Raw genomic sequence first — 18,973 nt, forward strand, 5'->3', positions numbered from 1 at the left:
ACAAAGCTTTGGTGTTAAAAAATAATAATGAAATGTTAGAAACAGTTTGGGGCTGTGAACAATAAAAATTAATTAAATTTCTATGCCAGATTAAAACATTGTAATAAAACCATATCAATACATGAATAAAAGCATAAATCAGATTAAAACTTTCAAATTAAAAAAAGGTAAAAATTTAAAAATGCAAAAGTTAGGAAGTTGGCAGTGTTCTTAGTTACAAAAAAAATTCTTTGTAATTGCAATGTATTTCTAGTTTCCCCACAGTTTAATTAAATCACCTGAAAAAGAAACATCCAGTGATGGGCTGCTAAATTTTTTTACTGCCACACTATGGGCGTGGCTTATTTTGTGGGTGTCACTTGATGGTCATGTGACTGGGTGGGAGTGGTTTACCAACCAAGATAAGTTTTCAAATAGGTTCTTGGACTCTTTTTCAGTTGATTAAGTCACATTATTTTAATAGCCCCAAAAAGGACAAATGATAGACAGCATTATTTGTTGAGGACCATTTTAAGGTTTTGTACTGAACCCACAAGGTTCAGTATGAGAACAGATTAGGCAAGTAGCTCAATTTTCTTTAATTGCTATAAAAGTTCAATTCTAGATAATGATTAAAATGATTAAAGCGTTTATTGGTAAAAACATACTATTTAATTATTTCTTATTTTAAAAGGAATTAAGGATCACACTAAGGTTCTAGAGAAGGAAGGACAATTAAAAAAACTATTAAGTATTCAATGAATAGTGCATAAACTTACTATCCTCACTGTATTCCCCCCTCCCTCTGTGAGGGTGGCAGCCCATTATTGAAAACATCTCACAAATCTTTAGAAAGATTTGGCGAAGAAGGGAAATTTTCTGCAAAAAACATTGACTTGAAAAATAGTTTCCCTTTTTAGTGTTTTTCTGAGCCTCAGAACTTTAAAATATATCTCAAGAAGAAAGGAGTGGCATATTAATTCTATTCTCTGCCAAGAAAATTGAAGGAAAGGATGACCTCTAGGAAGGTTATGCTTTTTTTATCGAATAACTCAGGGAAAATTGATTAAATACCAGTGAATGCAAGGCTGTGCAACCTCAAGTCAGCAGATTTGGCAGAATACCCCTGGCCTGTTCCATTCTGCCTTTCAGCGGTTTGAAAACTAGACTAGGTGGATTGAATTGTCTGTCAACACCCTAGAAAATGTCCAAAGATACTTCACCAGAAGAGCCCTTCACTCCTCCACTCGAAACAGAATGCCCTACGAAAGCATACTATCAATCCTAGGTCTAGAAAGCTTAGAACTACGACGCCTAAAACACGATCTAAGTATTGCCCACAAAATCATATGCTGCAACATCCTGCCTGTCAATGACTACTTCAGCTTCAACCGCAACAACACAAGAGCACGCAACAAATTCAAACTTAATGTTAATCGCTCCAAGCTTGACTGTAAAAAATATGACTTTAGCAATCGAGTTGTCGAAGCGTGGAACTCATTATCGGACTCAGTAGTATCAACCCCTAACCCTCAACATTTCTCCCTTAGACTATCCACGATTGACCTCTCCAGGTTCCTAAGAGGCCAGTAAGGGGCGTACATAAGTGCACCAGTGTGCCTTTCGTCCCCTGTCCAATTGTCTCTCCTTATCTCATATATCTTTTCTTCCTTTCATATATCTTCTCCTCTACTTTTATATCTTTTCTTTATATATAATACTTCATGTCTATCCTCTTCAATATGTATTGTGTATTGGACAAAATAATTAAATAAAAAATAAATAAAATTAACAAATATATATGCAGAGCTATGCAGGAGGCCTAGATACAATATCAGAATATAATGTGGCAATTACTTTACTTTAGCTATGTCTAGCTTACTTAGGAACATAAGAATCTACGAAGAGCTATGCTGAATCAGGCCAAAGCCCATCAAGTCCAACATTCTGTGTCCCACAGTGGCCCACCAATTGTCCATGGGGATCTTGAGCAGAAAGAGAAGGCAAAACTCTCCCTTTCCCTTAACCCCCAACAAGTGGTACTCAAGGGAATCCTGCCTGCCTCAACCAACATAGAGACGGCACTTGGACATCAGTTTCAATAACCACGTATGATACACTTGGAATCCATGAATCTGTCTAATCCTGCCTTGAAGCTATCCAGACTGAAAGTTGTCACGACCTCTTCTGGAAGTGAATTCCATAAACCAACGACCCTCTGGCTGAAGAAATATTTCCCTTTATTTGTCCTCACTTTCTTACCTATGAGCTTTAGGGTCTTACAAGTAGATACTCAACCAATCCAGGTTACAAGTAGATACTCAACCAATCCAGGTTTCTAGTAGATACTAAACTACTAGATCCAGATTTCTTCGTATCACTTTCACTCCTCTACTCAATATTTAACTCACACTCAAACTGCTCCAGCCAACCAACTAACGACGCTCTCGGTGCGCAAGTATCCAGCAGATGGGCATGCGCGCTTCGGCGCGAGATTCATCTTCTGTGCCAGGATGTGCACCGAAATCTTGGAGGTCTAGTCCAACCCCCTGCCCATAAGATAGGAGTCCTTATACCATCCCGGATAAATGGCTCTCTACTTTAAAACGTCCAATGTTGGAACACCCACAACCTCTGGAGGCATGTCATCCCACTGATTAATTGTCCTTACTATCAGGAAACTCCTTCTTAGTTTCAGGTTGAATTTCCCTCTGACCAGCTTCCACCCATTGCTTCTTGTCCTTCCCTCGGTGTGTTAAAATACCTCTATTAAAGTTCAGAGCATAATGGTTTGTTTGTTTGTTTGTTTGTTTGTTTGTTTGTTTGTCCGTCCATCCATCCATCCATCCATCCATCCATGCATCTATTTATTTATTTTGTCCAACACACGATAATCCACAATGAAGGTTATAGAGGATATAGTAGAGAAGAAATACGAGATATAGGAGAGACTATAGGACAGGGGACGGAAGGCACTCTAGTGCGCTTATGTACGCCCCTTACTGACCTCTTAGGAATCTGGAGAGGTCAACCATGGATAGTCTAAGGGTAAAATGTTGGGAGCTAGGGGATGATACAACAGACTCCGGTATTTAGTTCCACGCTTCAACAACCCGATTACTAAAGTCATATTTTTACAGTCAAGTTTGGAGCGGTTAATGTTAAGCTTGAATCTGTTGTGTGCTCTTGTGTTGTTGTGGTTGAAGCTGAAGTAGTCTTTGACAGGCAGGACATTGCAACATATGATCTTGTGGGCATCATGTTTAAGGCGTCGTAGTTCTAAGCTTTCAAGACTCAGGATTGTACGTCTAGTTTCGTAGGGTATTCTGTTTGTTGAAGTTTTTGCCTAAGCATGTCTAACAACATGTCTACTGCAGAACAGATCTGTCTAATGTGACATCCACATTATTACTACTAATCTTAATTGAATTCATGCAGGTAAATTTAAAAAAACCGCAATAAAACCCAAACAAATAAATGTATTGTTACTGTTGTATATACGAGGGTTGCCCAGAAAGTAATGCACCAGATTTTTTTTTCTTCAACAATTATTTATTGAACACCATGAAACTTGCACACAAGAAAGAATGATGTTTCTTCTACACTCCCTATTTTTCCTCGTAATCTCCATCCGTTCTAGGGCCTTCCTCCAGCGAGGCACAAGGGCGTGAATGCCCTGACGGTACCACTCCTTGTTCTGGTCACAAAGCCATTTCTGCACTGTGTGAATCACCTCTTCGTCATCCTCAAAATGTCTTTCGTGACTAAACGTACTTCTGTCGACTACAGATTCTCTATAAACTGTACACAAACGTTTGTGAATGTTCCCAACAGTTTCTTTCTCCGTAGTGAGAAATTCAATGACGACACACTGCTTGCAACGTACATCACTTACAGACGCCCTTTCGAAACACTGCTGCAGCTATGCTATCAGTCTGAAGAAACGCAAAATTTACACACACACTCCTGACAATTCAAATAATGTATATCTAAAGTTTCGCATTCATACCATTACTGTAGGCTGGAAAAAAAAGTGGTGCATTACCCTTGTAGATAATAGACACCTAAGAACATAACAACCTACATTGAGCTGATTAAAATCCTGTCAAGTGTTAAAAAGTGTCAGAAATTTAAAAATCACTTAAAGATGCTCAACTGCTATTTTTACATCTGATTGCCACAGCAAAGCAAGCGGAATCTCCCGTTCTTTTTGATCTTAACATTTGTAGCTTCTACACCCATTCATAAATAAAATTCGGGATTCAGATACGGCTGTAACCAGGCTGAGCTTTCCTTCTATAAAGCATGCAGGAGAACAGTATGATGATAACTAATCCCGACAGACTGAAGCCAATTGTTGCTGGGATCAATTTCTTGTTTCTATCCAAAGTGCACTCTTCTTCTGCAATTCGGGGGGAAAAGAATATTAGATTTATTATTAATTGTTTGTTTGTTTGTTTGTTTGTTTGTTTGTTTGTTTATTTAATAGGCAAACATAGCAATGACAAAACAAAGAGAAAAAAAACATAAAACATAAATTTGAGGAATTTACATTCCCTGCTCATTCAGAATTTCAATCGGAGAGTTATTCATATTTACCTCGTTTTTTTGTTAATGTAATGCTTTGCATTTTTACATATTACATATTACAAATTTACCGATTAGGTCCCACAGAGTTGGCCTTCTCCAGGTCCCGTCGACTAAACAATGTCGTTTGGCGGGACCCAGGGGAAGAGCCTTCTCTGTGGCGGCCCCGACCCTCTGGAACCAGCCCCCCCCCCGATTAAAACTGCCCCCACCCTCCTTGCCTTTCGTAAACTCCTTAAAACCCACCTCTGCTGTCAAGCATGGGGGAATTGAGACATCCCCCCCGGGCCTATACAATTTATGTATGGTATGTTTGTGTGTATGTTTATTTTAATAATGGGGTTTTTAATGTTTTTTAAATTATTAGATTTGTCATACATTGTTTTATTGTTGCTGTGAGCCGCCCCAAGTCTACGGAGAGGGGCGGCATACAAATCTAATTACAGTAATAATAATAATAATAATAATAATAATAATAATAATTATTATTATTATTATTATTATTATTATTTGCATATTTATCTTTGAATGTTATTTATTAATCTCTTGAATTGAAATCTAATATTCATGGATTGTGCAGAGATGGATAGGCTGTCAAAGAAGCTAGAAGGGAAAGAAGACTCCGAATATTATAAGATATGGGAATTTTTTTTATAATTGGATAGGATAAAAGAAAATAAATTACATAGAAAGATAATTCAATAAATCAATAAATAACATTCAAGAATATTAGATTTCAATAAAGGAGCATCATATGATCCCACAGTGACTTTCATCTTCCACGGTGATTTTTATCCTCATCAAATAAAACTATAGATATATTTATTCCATAGACCTTGTGAGCACCATATGTCAAAGCTATCTTCGTACCGGTTAAAATCAATCGAACCGTGGCAAATCCTTAGAGAGGCACTAGAAGCAGGTTCCTATAGAACCAGTAGTGAGAGTTTCTTCCCACTCACCGAACCGACAGTGATGGCCGGCTGGACAGGCCCCTGAACCAGTCCTCCGGCTTGAAACCTGTCCGCCAGAGCCAAATTTACGAGAAAATATGCTCTACATGGAGCTATCCTTAAAGAACATTCGGAGATTACAATTAACACAGAATGCAGCCGTGCGAGTTCTTGTGGGTGTGCCTAGATACAACCACATAAGTCCAACACTCCATGAGCTGCACAGGCTTCCAGTCGGTCTCCGAACACAATTTAAGGTGTTGGCTATCACCTATAAAGCCCTACATGGTTTAGGACCAGATTATTTACAGGACCGTCTCCTCCGTGAAGAGCTGCCAAAATTTTTACTACCACACTGTGGACATAGCTTATTTTGTGGGTGTGGCTTGATGGTCATGTAACCATGTGGGAGTGGCTTGATGGCCATGTGACCAAATGGGAGTGGCTTGATGGCCATGTGACTTGACCAAGGATTTTCCAAGAACCTCAAAACAATATCCATATCAATGGACCTAAAACAAGCAGGTCATCGAATTCACCCACATCCTAGAAGTGAGCAGCTATAGAACAGTGAAATGACAGAAACATCTCACTTAGAATTTTGAAAGCACATTGTGGGAAACATAGAAACATAGAGGATTGACGGCAGAAAAAGACCTCATGGTCCATCTAGTCTGCCCTTATACTATTTCCTGTATTTTATCTTAGGATGGATATATGTTTATCCCAGGCATGTTTAAATTCAGTGACTGTGGATTTACCAACCACGTCTGCTGGAAGTTTGTTCCAAGGATCTACTACTCTTTCAGTAAAATAATATTTTCTCATGTTGCTTTTGATCTTCCCCTCAACTAACCTCAGATTGTGTCCCCTTGTTCTTGTGTTCACTTTCCTATTAAAAACACTTCCCTCCTGAACTTTATTTAACCCTTTAACATATTTAAATGTTTCGATCATATCGGCCCTTTTCCTTCTGTCCTCCAGACCAGTGTTTCCCAACCTTGGCAACTTGAAGATACCTGGACTTCAACTCCCAGAATTCCAAATATCTTCAAGTTGCCAAGGTTGGGAAACACTACTCCAAACTATACAGATTGAGTTCATGAAGTCTTTCCTGATACGTTTTATGCTTAAGACCTTCCACCATTCTTGTAGCCCATCTTTGAACCCCTTCAATTTTTTCAATATCTTTTTGTACGTGAGGTCTCCAGAACTGAACACATTGAGCATTGTCATAAAGGTACCTTCGTGATTAAAATGCCCACACACAAAATAATCAATTACTCAAAGGCAATAGTCTAAAGGGTTGTGGCAAAACATTAGGTTTCAAGCATTATTCATTTTATTTTCTAGAGCAGGGGTCCCCAAACTTGGCAACTTTAAGGCTTCTGAATTACAACTCCCAGAATTCTCCAGCCAGCTATGAAGACCTCTGTTCTAGAGAATACTATAGCCATTCGGAAAGGAGGGGGAGGCAGAAACCCAGATTACATATTAATTCCAGATCTTATACTTTTCCTAGACACTTTTGTTTGCAGCAGAATCGCCGGCTTTGGGGTTTTTAAACACTTTTGGGAAGAACGCAGAGGCTGCCCAAATAGGACACCCTGCATTTTCTTTCAACACCTTTAAGTGCAAATTGGGTGCTCTGGGATGGAGCTCCATTTTCTCTACCCCACTTCGTCTTCTGCCTCACACTTCCGAGCAACCGATCAGATATCACAGAATTGGCCTCCTCTGGGTCCTGTTGGCCAAGCAGTGCTGGCAGGCGGGACTGTGGGAGAGGGCCTCCTCTGTGGTGGCTCCAGCTTTTGGAATCACCTCCCCCAGGGGATTTGCACCATCCCCACCCTCCTGGCCTTCCGAAAGGCCTTAAAAACATGGCTCTGCCACCAGGCCTGGGGCCATTGAGCAATAAGACACAGTTCTGGCCCAAAGTGATGAACGATTGATGGATGAATGTTTTTAATTCTGGGGTTTTATTCCTTGTCTACTGTTTTTATTGCCCAGAATCCATTTGGAGATGGGCAGCTTATAAAGCTAAAAAATAAAAACTGTATTAAAATATATGAAGAAGAAAACAATAAATTTTTAATACAAAAAAAAATCTAATAAATAATTAAATTAAATTAAATTAACCCACTACGTATGCACAAAGCCTCCTGTGCATGCGCAGATAAGTTTAACCCCGGAGTGATGGGTGCAAAACATGCACTTCCACCGTGACTCCGAACCAGTGGCGAAGGTCAGTAGAACCAACCCCTGAAGTCCACCCCTGGGTTGCATATACTAACCTTGTCCAAATTGGTTATTTACGATATCAAAGGCTTGAAGCTGGGAATTGGCAGCCTGCAGTTGAAAGTTGCTGGCCAAGCCCACCGTTTGCTTACTGAGACATTTGAAGGAGTTTCCCACAGCTGTCGAAAAGAGCTGGTCGTTTTTAATTCCGTTGTACATAAACCCTAGAAATTGGCAGAGAAACACACATCACTCTTGATCTTTGTGGCTAATTTAATCTCTCGTACATCGTTGTGTCTCTGTAATACCAAACCCAAAAACTAATTCCCGTTTTTAAACACTGCTTTAGATCGGGTGTCTCCAAACTCGGCAACTTTAAGCCTGGCGGACTTCAACTCCCAGAATTCCCCAGCCAGGAATTCTGGGAGTTGAAGTCTGCTAGCCTTAAAGTTGCCTTGGTTAAAGACTCTGCTTTAGATGCCTTGGTTGGAGTCATACCATAGACTAGTTCAGTGATGGCGAACCTATGGCACGGGTGCTACAGGTGGCACGCGGAGCCATATCTGCTGGCACGTGAGCCGTTGTCCTAGCTCAGCTCCAATGTGCATATGTGTGCCGGCCAGCTGATTTTTGGCTCACACAGGGCTCTGGGGAGGGCGCTTTTGGCTTCCAGAGAGCCTCCAAGGGGATTGGGGAAAGACGTTTTTACCCTCCCGGGCTCCAGGGAAGCCTTTGGAGCCTGGAGAGGGTGAAACACGAGTCTACTGGGCCCACCAGAAGTTGAGAAATAGGCTGTTCCCAGCCTCCAGAGGGCCTCTGAGAGGTGGGAGAAGCTGTTTTAGCCCCCGCCGGGCATTGAATTATGGGTGTGGGCACTCGCGTGTGTGCGATATCACGCACACATGCACCCCAAGGAAAAAAAGGTTTGCCCTCACTGGTCTAGCCTATCGAACAGAAAGAGTAGAGGGGTTAAGGATGATATTTGTCTTCGAGTACTTGAGATTTATTTATTTATTTGTTGGTTGATTGATTGATTGATTGATTGATTGATTGATTGTTAGAGTTGAAAGGGACCATGAAGGCCATCGAGTTCAACCCCCTGCCCAAGCAGGAACCCTATAGTACACCAGTCAAGTGGCAGTTCAATCTTCTCTTAAAAATGTCCAGAGTGTTGGAGTTCACAACGTCCGCTGGTAGGTTGTTCCATTGGTTGATTGCTCTGACCGTTAGGAAGTTCCTCCTTATCTCCATGTTAAATCTCTCCTTGGTCAGCTTCCAGCTGTTGTTCCTCATCCGGCCCTCTGGTGCCCTGAAGAATAAAGTGATCCCCTCCTCTCTGTGACATCCCTTTGTATACTTGTAGACTGCTATCATGTCTGCTCTGGCCCTCCTTTTCTCTAGGCTATCCATGCCCAGTTCCCTCAGTCTCTCTTCGTAAGTCTTGGTTTCCAATCCCTTAATCATCGTGGTTGCTCTTTTTTGCACCTTCTCCAGAGTTTCAATGTCTCTTTTCAAGTGTGGTGACCAGAACTGAATACACAGAAAACAGGGGGTCACCTTATTCCCCAAAGCACCAGAGGCAAGAGAAGAATTAATGGGTAGCAGCTTCATAAAGAAGTAAGGGGAAATACAGTGGTACCTCAAGATACGAACCCCTCGTCTTACAAACAACTCGAGATACGAACCCGGGGTTCAGAAAAAATTTGCCTCTTCTTACGAACTTTTTTCACGTTACGAACGCCGAACCCGAACTTCCGGGTTCGGCGTTCGGGAGGCTGCTGGGAAGCCCCCCGGCTGTTTTAAAAGGTGACAGCCGGGCGGCGGGGCTTCCCAGCAGCCTCTGAACGCTGAACGTGGAAGTTCGGGTTTGGCGTTCGGCTTCGGGAGGCTGCTGGGAAGCCCCCCGGCTGTTTTAAAAGGTCACAGCCGGGCTGGGGCACTTCCCAGCAGCCTCCCGAACCCCGAACCCGGAAGTTCGGCAAAAGTTCGGGGTTCGGGAGGCTGCTGGGAAGCCCCCCAGCCCGGCTGTCACCTTTTAAAACAGCTGGGCGGCTTCCCAGCAGCCTCCCGAAGCCGAACGCCAAACCCGAACTTCCGCGTTCAGCGTTCAGAGGCTGCTGGGAAGCCCCCCGGCTGTTTTAAAAGGTCACAGCCGGGCTGGGGCGCTTCCCAGCAGCCTCCCAAACCCTAAACCCTGAAGTTCGGCAAAAGTTCATGGTTCGGGAGGCTGCTGGGAAGCCCCCCAGCCCAGCTGTCACCTTTTAAAACAGCCGGGCGGCTTCCCAGCAGCCTCCCGAAGCCGAACGCCAAACCCGAACTTTCGCATTCAGCGTTCGGAGGCTGCTGGGAAGCCCCGCCGCCCAGCTGTCACCTTTAAAACAGCCTGGGGGCTTCTCGGCGGCCTCCCGAACGCCGAACCCGTAAGTTAGGGTTCGGCGTTCGGGAGGTCGCTGAGAAGCCCCCAGGCTGTTTTAAAAGGTGACAGCCGGGCGGCAGCGGTTTTTTGCGGGTTTTTTTTTTGTTGCACTGATTAATTGACTTTACATTGTTTCCTATGGGAAACAATGTTTCATCTTACGAACCTTTCGTCTTACGAACCTCCCCCTGGAACCAATTAGGTTCGTAAGACGAGGTATGACTGAATTCTGACAATGAGAAAAATGAATCAGCTTGCATCCTGGAGTTCTGGATGCTCCATCACTGGAAGTTTTTAAAAAATAGATCGGAAAACCATTTGGGACGATATAAGATCTACTTTGGGGGTTTGGACCAGAAGACACCCTCCCCAAGTTCCCTTTGAGCCCTGGGATTCTATGTTGCATTTGTAACCCGGCATTTAGTTGTGACAGTATCTCAGGGAGAAATGGATTCCATTTTAGCGATCACCTGAACAGGTAGAAGACACCCAGGTACCTACCATGAGGAATGTTCAAAGCAGCTTCAATCATGCTGATATAATAAATCTTTTCTTCCTGGAAATAATAATGGAAAGAGAAATAAAGGTGTTTTTTTTAAATCCTATTTATACCTACTTATATTTCAAGGAGCAGATTTGAATGACTTCTTGAATTATGAGAGGATCAGATTATGCAATGCAATAACTTAAAGACATCGGAGGGCAAAGGGAAGGATTAGCCAGCTCAAAAGGTACATCGTTGTTTCACGAAAGACATCAATGTGCCTCTCGAGTGCGCAGCCATTTCTAAGATCTTACTTCAATGAAATAAGACTTCACTTGCAAAGAAGTTCACAGACAGAACAAACACTAGAAGCCGAGCCTTTATTTGAAAGGCAGGTGGCTGGAGAGGGGCTGATTCCATTATTCATAGAGACATAGAAACATAGAAGATTGACTGCAGAAAAAGACCTCATGGTCCATCTAGTCTGCCCTTATACTATTTCCTGTATTTTATCTTACAATGGATATATGTTTATTCCAGGCACGTTTAAATTCAGTTACTGTGGATTTACCAACTACGTCTGCTGGAAGTTTGTTCCAAGGATCTACTGCTCTTTCAGTAAAATAATATTTTCTCACGTTGCTTTTGATCTTTCCCCCAACTAACTTCAGATTGTGTCCCCTTGTTCTTGTGTTCACTTTCCTATTAAAAACACTTCCCTCCTGGACCTTATTTAACCCTTTAACATATTTAAATGTTTCAATCATGTCCCCCCTTTTCCTTCTGTCCTCCAGACTGTACAGATTGAGTTCATTAAGTCTTTTCTGATACATTTTATGCTTAAGACCTTCCACCATTCTTGTAGCCCGTCTTTGGACCCGTGGGACCTAGAGGAAGAGCCTTCTCTGTGGCGGCCACCGGCCCTCTGGAATCAACTCCCCCCAGAGATTAGGACTGCCCCCAAGCTCCTCGCCTTTCGCAAGCTCCTGAAAACCCACCTATGTCGCCAGGCATGGGGAAATTGATATACCCCTCACCTATCATGATTTATGTATGGTCTATTTGGGTTGTATGATTATTTTTTATTATAAGGGTTTTAAATACTGTTTTTAATATTGGATTTGTACTCTGTATATTGCTTGTTGTGAGCCGCTCCGAGTCTTCGGAGAGGGGCGCCATACAAATCTAATAAACAAATCTAATAAATAAATAAATAAATAATGAATGAATGAATGAATGAATGAATGATTGAATGAATGAATGAATTTGAAGAGGATTCCAAATCCAAATCTCCCACCCAGCCCCCGGGATGCTGCAATGTGAAAAATGATCAAAAGCCACCTTTTTGGTGCCGGTGCTAGTTTAATGGTCATTAAATGAACTTTTGTAACTCAAGGACCACCCTTTCTGAAGAAAATCTTACCTTAGTAAAAATAAAATGTACGAAGCCGCCTTCAAATGAGATGTTGAGCATCGATTGGCCATTTCCGCAATATCCTGCTGTGTGTGTGGCACTGGGATCAATATTAAAATATTCTAGATCACCCTGTGAAATAGGCAACACATCAGTGCATTAATTTCAACAAAGACTGACAAATTATTATTGCTTACAAGTTTAGAGCAAGAGAGGATAATTAGCTACACCTATTTGGTCACCATATGACAAATAGAATGTTGAAACTTTTGGAAAAAGTGCAAAGAACAAATACTTGCGGGACTGCCTTCTGCTGCACGAGTGCCAGCAACCGGTTAGGTCCCACAGAGTCGGCCTCCAGGTCCTGTCAACTAGACAATGTCATTTGGCAGGACCTAGGGGAAGAGCCTGGGGGCTCCGCCCATCTGGAATCAGCTCCCCCGGAGATTTGCACTGCCCCCACCTTCTTCATCTTCCATAAGAGTCTTAAGACTTATTTCTACCACCAGGCTTGGGGTGATTAGACCCTAGCCCTCTAGCTGACAAATGTTATATATGGTTGTTGTTTGAATGGGTATAATTGATTTTTAATATAGTTAACAATTTTATTTAATTTTACTTAATTGGATTTAGCATATTGTATTTTATTATTCTTTTTTACATGTTGTAAGCAGCCCTGAGCCCTCAGAGAGGGGCGACATATACATCCAATCAATCAATCAATCAATCAATCAACCAATCAACCATATCAATCAATCAATCAAAGCCACTAAAAGGATTATAAAGGCCTGGAGTCTAAAACATATGAAGAACAATTACAGAGAGCCTCCAGGGGGATGGGAGGGTGTTTTTGCCTTCCCCAGGCTCCGGGGAAGCCTTTGGAGCCTAGGGAGGGCGAAACACGAGCCTACTGGGCCCACCAGAAGTTGGGAAACAGGCCGTTTCTGGCCTCCAGAGGGCCTCTGGGAGGACAGGAGAAGCTATTTTTGCTCGTCCCAGGCATTGAACTATGGGTGTGGTCACTCGCGCATGCGCAATAGTGAGCGTCCATGCTCTTTTGGCACCCGAGGAAAAAAAGGTTCGCCATCACTGTGTTAAACCCACATGAAACAAGGAACAAAAAGAAAGAAAGGGGGTTGAGAGAGCTACACAGCAACTTACCGTTTTCGTGTTTGTAACTATCAGGGTTAAGCCAATTAAAGCTTTAATGCAATTGGCAGTTCCGTTGGAAACACTATAAGTGCCTGTAACAGCGGGTGATGGCTGAGGTGCCAATGTCGGTCCGGTGTGACTTGTTGGCATAGGTGAAGACGTCATGTTCTTGTGTGTTGCCGAACTTGTTTTCTCAACGGTTGTGTGTTGCCCCAGCTTCGTAGTGTGTTGCTCAGTAGTCCCGGAGACTGATTTGTCTAGATTGTCCTTCGTTGTGCTCACAACGGGAATCTCCTTTTTCCGACCAGCTGAGAGTTGCCGTGTTGAGGTTGCTTCTTGAAACACCGCTGTCGTTTTGTGGGTTTCGGTCCAGCCGGTTCGTGGCTCAGATGGCAACATTGTTGTGCTTGCAGCCTCTGTGGGTTTCCACACAGCTTGCAATTTTGTCAACGGGAGGGATTCGGCTTTTGACATCCCGGCGTTGGGCGCTGAAGCAATTCCTCGCGCTGTGTCGTGGCCTAAGGATTGATTAGCCAACGCTTGTGAATGACTGTATGGACGAATTGTGACCTTGGAATTGGAAGGAGGGGAGTGACCAGGAAATGGGGCTCTCTGCAGAAATGATGCGGGTCGCAAGGTTGTCCTATCGGGAGCCTCTTCATCCATCACGTGACCAGTGCAAGAAAAAACTGCTGTGCACAGAATGGAGAGTTAGTCGTGTTTTTCATCAGCTTTCGCTACTATGCCTGTCCCTGAGCTTCTTCATTTACCTCAATGAAAAAATGAACCCCTTTCTCTTTAGCCTAAGTTCTTGGTGTACATTGTAAATTTGCCTGCTGTTGTGGTCAGCTCTGGCCCAGCTCCTGCCCCAAGGACTGTGGATGTGGGGGAGACATCCACATGCTGCAGGCCTGTTTTGCCCCCAATTGAGTCTGCTGATGAAGGCTCCTCTGACCAAGAAGACATGAGTGACAGGGAGGAGGAGAGTGTGGCAGACAGGTTAGAAGGAGATCAATTATCTAGCTCCTCCTTGGATTCAGAACAAGAGTTAATGATACAGCCACACACGCGGAGAGCGATGCATAGGCAACAACAACTGAGAGATTATTATCAAAGAAAATGAGGCCACCTGTGGTTGGGTGGGGCTGTGGTAATTAGTGAGGCTGCTATAAATAGCAGCCTGTGGGTTTGGCCATTGTGGAGGATTATCTGATCCTTGTGTTTCGTGACTGCTTTACTGACTTTGACCTTTTGTGTGCTGATTTTTCCCCGCTTTGAAACTAAACCAGAGCAAAGTGTGTTTCACTTTGTGAAAGAAGGACTGTGAATTGCCTCACAGCTGCAAGCTAAGTATCACAGAACTGATAAGAGACTTGTACAAATTACCAGTTTGTTTGGAGACGAGTGCTCTTGGCTATACCAAAAGAGGGCTTGGTTTAAGTGAATTTTCATTATAAAGAACATTGTTTTGAATTTTCAAACGTGTGTGTGTCTGAAATTTGTACCTGTGAATTTTTGGGAGGAATCTACCAGAGAGCCCGACAGAACTCCCGCCTCCATAGAACTATAATTATGGAAAGATTATCATCTTTATTATTCTCAATTTACAAAACCTTTGTCAGGCCGAAACCACCATTCGATTTGGAGACCTTGGCCTGCTAGACTAGAAATGTACGTACGGCTTTTTAAGGATTATTTATGTGTTTTATGCTATATGTTGTTTTTATTGCTGTTACATTTTGTACAGTGGTACCTCTACCTAAGAACACCTCTGCTTACAAACTTTTCTAGATAAGAACCAGGCGTTCAATGTTTTTTTGCCTCTTCTCAAGAACCATTTTCCACTTACAAACCCGAGCGTCCGAAACTGTAACCGGAAAAGGCAGTGAGAAGCCTCCATGCGGCCTCTCTAGGAATCTCCTGGGAGGATACAGGGCCAGAAAAGGCAGGGAGAAGCCTCCATGCAGTCAGTCTAGGAATCTTCTAGGAGAAAACAGGGCCAGAAAAGGCGTGGAGAAGCCTCCGTGGAGTCTCTCTAGGAATCTCCTGGGAGGATACAGGGCCAGAAAAGGCAGGGAGAAGCCTCCGTGCAGTCAGTCTAGGAATCTTCTAGGAGAAAACAGGGCCAGAAAAGGCGTGGAGAAGCCTCCGTGGAGTCTCTCTAGGAATCTCCTGGGAGGATACAGGGCCAGAAAAGGCAGGGAGAAGCCTCCGTGGAGTCTCTCTAGGAATCTCCTGGGAGGATACAGCGCCGGAAAAGGCGGGGAGAAGCCTTTGTGGGGCCTCTCTAGGAATCTCCTGGGAGCAAACAGGGCCTCCACCCTCCCTGTGGTTTCCCCAATCGCACACATTATTTGCTTTAACATTGATTACTATGGGAAAAATTGCTTCTTCTTACAAACTTTTCTACTTAAGAACCTGGTCACGGAACGAATTAAGTTTGTAAGTAGAGGTACCACTGTTACTTTTTAGTTGTTGTGATTGTTGTGAGCCGCCCAGAGTCCTGTTGGAGTTGGGCGGCATATCAATATCAACAAACAAACAAACAAACAAATAGATAAACAAACAGTTGGTTAAATATGGATCGTCCTTGATATACACACACAATGGAGCCCAAACTTGCCACTGTTAAACCACCTTGGAAGGCTGGAAGGCCGAGTCAACCTTGAGTTCGGTGAGATTCGAACTCCCAGTTGTTCAATGAGTTTAGTCCGATTTAGTGACCTTTCTTGCCGCAGTTGTTAAAGTCAATCCCTATAGTTGTTGAATTGCTAAAATGGCTGTTCAGTGAATCTGGCTTGACTTTGCTCATCAGAAGGTCGTAAAAGGAGATCAGGTGACCCCGGGACACAGCAACCATCATAAATATGAGTTGGTTCCCAAGCGGCTGAATTTTGATCACGTGACCATGGGGATGCTACGATGGTCGTAAGTGCAAAAAACAGTCATAAGTCAAGAGCCGGGATGACATTGTGGTTAGAGTGCAGCACTGCAGGCTACTTCAGCTAACTGCTAGTTGTAGTTCAGCAGTTCAAATCTAAACACCGGCTCAAGGTTGATTCAGCCTTCCATCCTTCCGAGGTGGGTAAAATGAGGACCCAGATTATTGGGGACAATGTGCTGATTCTGTAAACCGCTTAGAGAGGGTTGTAAAAGCACTGTGAAGCGGTATATAAGTCTAAATGCTATTGCTACTTTTTCAGTAGAACAAACTAAACAAATGGTTGTAAATCAAGGAGAAGAGCAACAAAGATGATTAGGGGACTGGAGGCCAAAACATATGAAGAACGGTTGCAGGAACTGGGCATGGCTAGTTAATGTAAAGAAGGACCAGGAGATAGTAGTGTTCCAATATCTCAGAGGTTGCCACAAAGAAGAGGGAGTCAACCTATTCTCCAAAGCACCTGAGGGCAGAACAAGAAGCAATGGGTGGAAACTAAACAAGGAGCGAAGCAACTTAGAACTAAGGAGAAATTTCCTGACAATTAGGACATTTAATCATTGGAATAGCTTGCCTCCAGAAGCTGTGAATGCTCCAATACTAGAAGTTTTTAAGAAAATGTTGGATAACCATTTGTCTGAAGTCGTGTAAGGTTTCCTGCCTGAGCAGGGGGTTGGACTAGATGACCTCCAAAGTCCCTTCCAACTCTGTTGTTGTTGTTGCTGCTGCTGCTGCTATTATTACTATCACTATCACTATTACTATCACTATTTTAGAGCCACGGTGGTGCAGTGGTTAGAGTGCAGTACTACAAGCTAACGTCTGCTTCCAGCAGTTTGGCAAATCGAATCTCACCAGGCTCAAGATTTATTATTTATTTTATTTTTATTATTTAGATTTGTATGCCGCCCCTTTCCGCAGACTTTACTCAGCCTTCTATCCTTTCGAGGTGGGTAAAATGAGGACCGAGTTTGTTTGGGGCAATATATGCTGACTCTGTGCAAACTGCTTAGAGAGGGCTGTAAAGCACTGTGAAGCGGTATATAAGTCTAAATGCTATAATGCTATAAATAAATGGGGGAGGGTGGATATCAGATGTGGGTTTCAGCAGGTTCTAACCAGTTCTGGACAGCCAGTAGTGGAAATTTTGAGTAGTTCAGAGTAATAAATTGCTTAGAAAGAGCTATAAAGCACTGTGAAGCAGTATATAAGACTAAATGGTATTATTATTGTTGTTGTTGTCGTTGTTGTTGACAAAAAGTTGGATAAAAGTTATTTCACAACAGACTTTTTTCCTCATCAAAAATGGTGGGAGGTCTTAAGCATAAAACGTATCAGGAAAGAATTCATGAACTCAATCTGTATAGTCTGGAGGGCAGAAGGGAAAGGGGGGACAGGATCGAAACATTTAAATATGTTAAAGGGTTAAATAAGGTCCAGGAGGGAAGTATTTTTAATAGGAAAGTGAACACAAGAACAAGGGGACACAATCTGAGGTTAGTTGGGGGAAAGATCAGAAGCAACATGAGAAAATATTATTTTACTGAAAGAGTAGTAGATCCTTGGAACAAACTTCCAGCAGACGTGGTCGGTAAATCCACAGTAACTGAATTGAAACATGCCTGGGATAAACATATATCCATCCTAAGATAAAATAGAGGAAATGGTATAAGGGCAGACTAGATGGACCATGATGGACTACGTTTCTATCAGTTATTTACCTTAATGTCTGACAAGCTACTTCCTGAATAGTCACACCTGAACCTTCACCTGCATACAAACACAATTCAAACACATGCAAATAAAGTGTAACATGTAGCCAAGCCGGTAGATGTCTACTCACCTCCAGCCGTGATTAGTAGAAATTCAATTAATGGCTTCCACCGACTCATGATGCAACCACTTTCAACTGAATTATTGCAGTAAAAGAGGGATTGGATTCATACCACGTTTGGGCTCTTAAGATGCCCTTAAGTGGTCCTTGGTGGATTTTCTTCCCTGCTAGCAGGTTCACTCAGCCACTTCACTGGAGAACAACAAGGAGAAAAAAATCCACTGTTCCCCTGATGAAGAGTTTTGATCAAAGAGGAAGTGGTGCTCAAGAGGAGTGAAGTTTCTGGGTTATATAGGCTGTTGGTAAGTCACATGTGAGAAAGAAAGGGTGGGAGGGAAATCTTTGAAACATGTGAGCTTGCTTTCCCAAAGATTTGGGGAACTGAAATTAAAAGCGAGATTGTAGAAGCTGTTGCAGGTTAATTTCACTTTCTTTCAATTTGCATGTAAAAAATTCCGCAACAGGCATTTCAATCTGAGCAGAAGAAAGGACCCCAGAGACAAACCTTGATTATCTTCTAGGGCAATGCTTTATTTATTTATTTTATTTGTTTGTTTTGTCAAGTACATATTGGTGGCATACAAAAATATAATAATATTTATATACATGATACTAATAAGAGTCTAGTCCCCTGTCCTGATATTTCTCTTTTACTATTATCATGTACAGTGTTCCCTCGATTTTCGCGGGTTCGAACTTCGCGAAAAATCTATACCACGGTTTTTCAAAAATATTAATTAAAAAATACCTTGCGGTTTTTCCCCCTATACCATGGTTTTTCCTGCCCGATGACATCATATATCATCACCAAACTTTTGTCCACCTTTAATAAATTTTTTTAAAATAAACTTTAATAAAGAAACATGGTGAGTAATAATCTAAATGGTTGCTAAGGGAATGGGAAATTGCAATTTAGGGGTTTAAAGTGTTACGGGATGGCTTGTGATATTGTTCATAGTCAAAAATAGTGTACAG

General features: G+C 42.5%; 1 protein-coding gene across 2 annotated transcripts; it reads right to left on the bottom strand.

The window, feature by feature from the left end:
* Positions 1-3,509: 3,509 nt before the first annotated feature.
* Positions 3,510-18,145, bottom strand: LAMP3 (lysosomal associated membrane protein 3). Of its 2 annotated transcripts, none has more exons than XM_070753707.1 (6): positions 18,008-18,145; positions 13,233-13,912; positions 12,081-12,203; positions 10,675-10,729; positions 7,814-7,981; positions 3,510-4,381 (listed from the first exon to the last, which is right to left on the bottom strand). In XM_070753707.1, the coding sequence occupies exons 1-6, from the start codon at positions 18,054-18,056 to the stop codon at positions 4,242-4,244; spliced, it is 1,215 nt and encodes a 404-aa protein (XP_070609808.1). In that variant the 5' UTR covers positions 18,057-18,145; the 3' UTR covers positions 3,510-4,241. The 2 variants fall into 2 exon arrangements, with proteins under 2 accessions (XP_070609808.1, XP_070609806.1); XM_070753705.1 differs by having other exon boundaries at positions 13,233-13,915.
* Between the last annotated feature and the right edge of the window lie 828 nt (positions 18,146-18,973).

This window comes from Erythrolamprus reginae, chromosome 5, assembly GCF_031021105.1.
Source record: "Erythrolamprus reginae isolate rEryReg1 chromosome 5, rEryReg1.hap1, whole genome shotgun sequence".
NCBI lineage: Eukaryota > Metazoa > Chordata > Lepidosauria > Squamata > Dipsadidae > Erythrolamprus > Erythrolamprus reginae.

What these genes read in the sequence shown, in the direction of transcription:
- LAMP3 (XM_070753705.1), bottom strand. Translation starts at nt 18,056, where the DNA reads ATGAGTCGGTGGAAGCCATTAATTGAATTTCTACTAATCACGGCTGGA. An exon ending in TCTACTAATCACGGCTGGAG is followed by an intron (nt 13,916 to 18,007) that starts GTGAGTAGACAT and finishes TTCTGTGCACAG; the next exon opens with CAGTTTTTTCTTGCACTGGT. An exon ending in AAATAACCAATTTGGACAAG is followed by an intron (nt 4,382 to 7,813) that starts GTTAGTATATGC and finishes CCCGAATTGCAG; the next exon opens with AAGAAGAGTGCACTTTGGAT.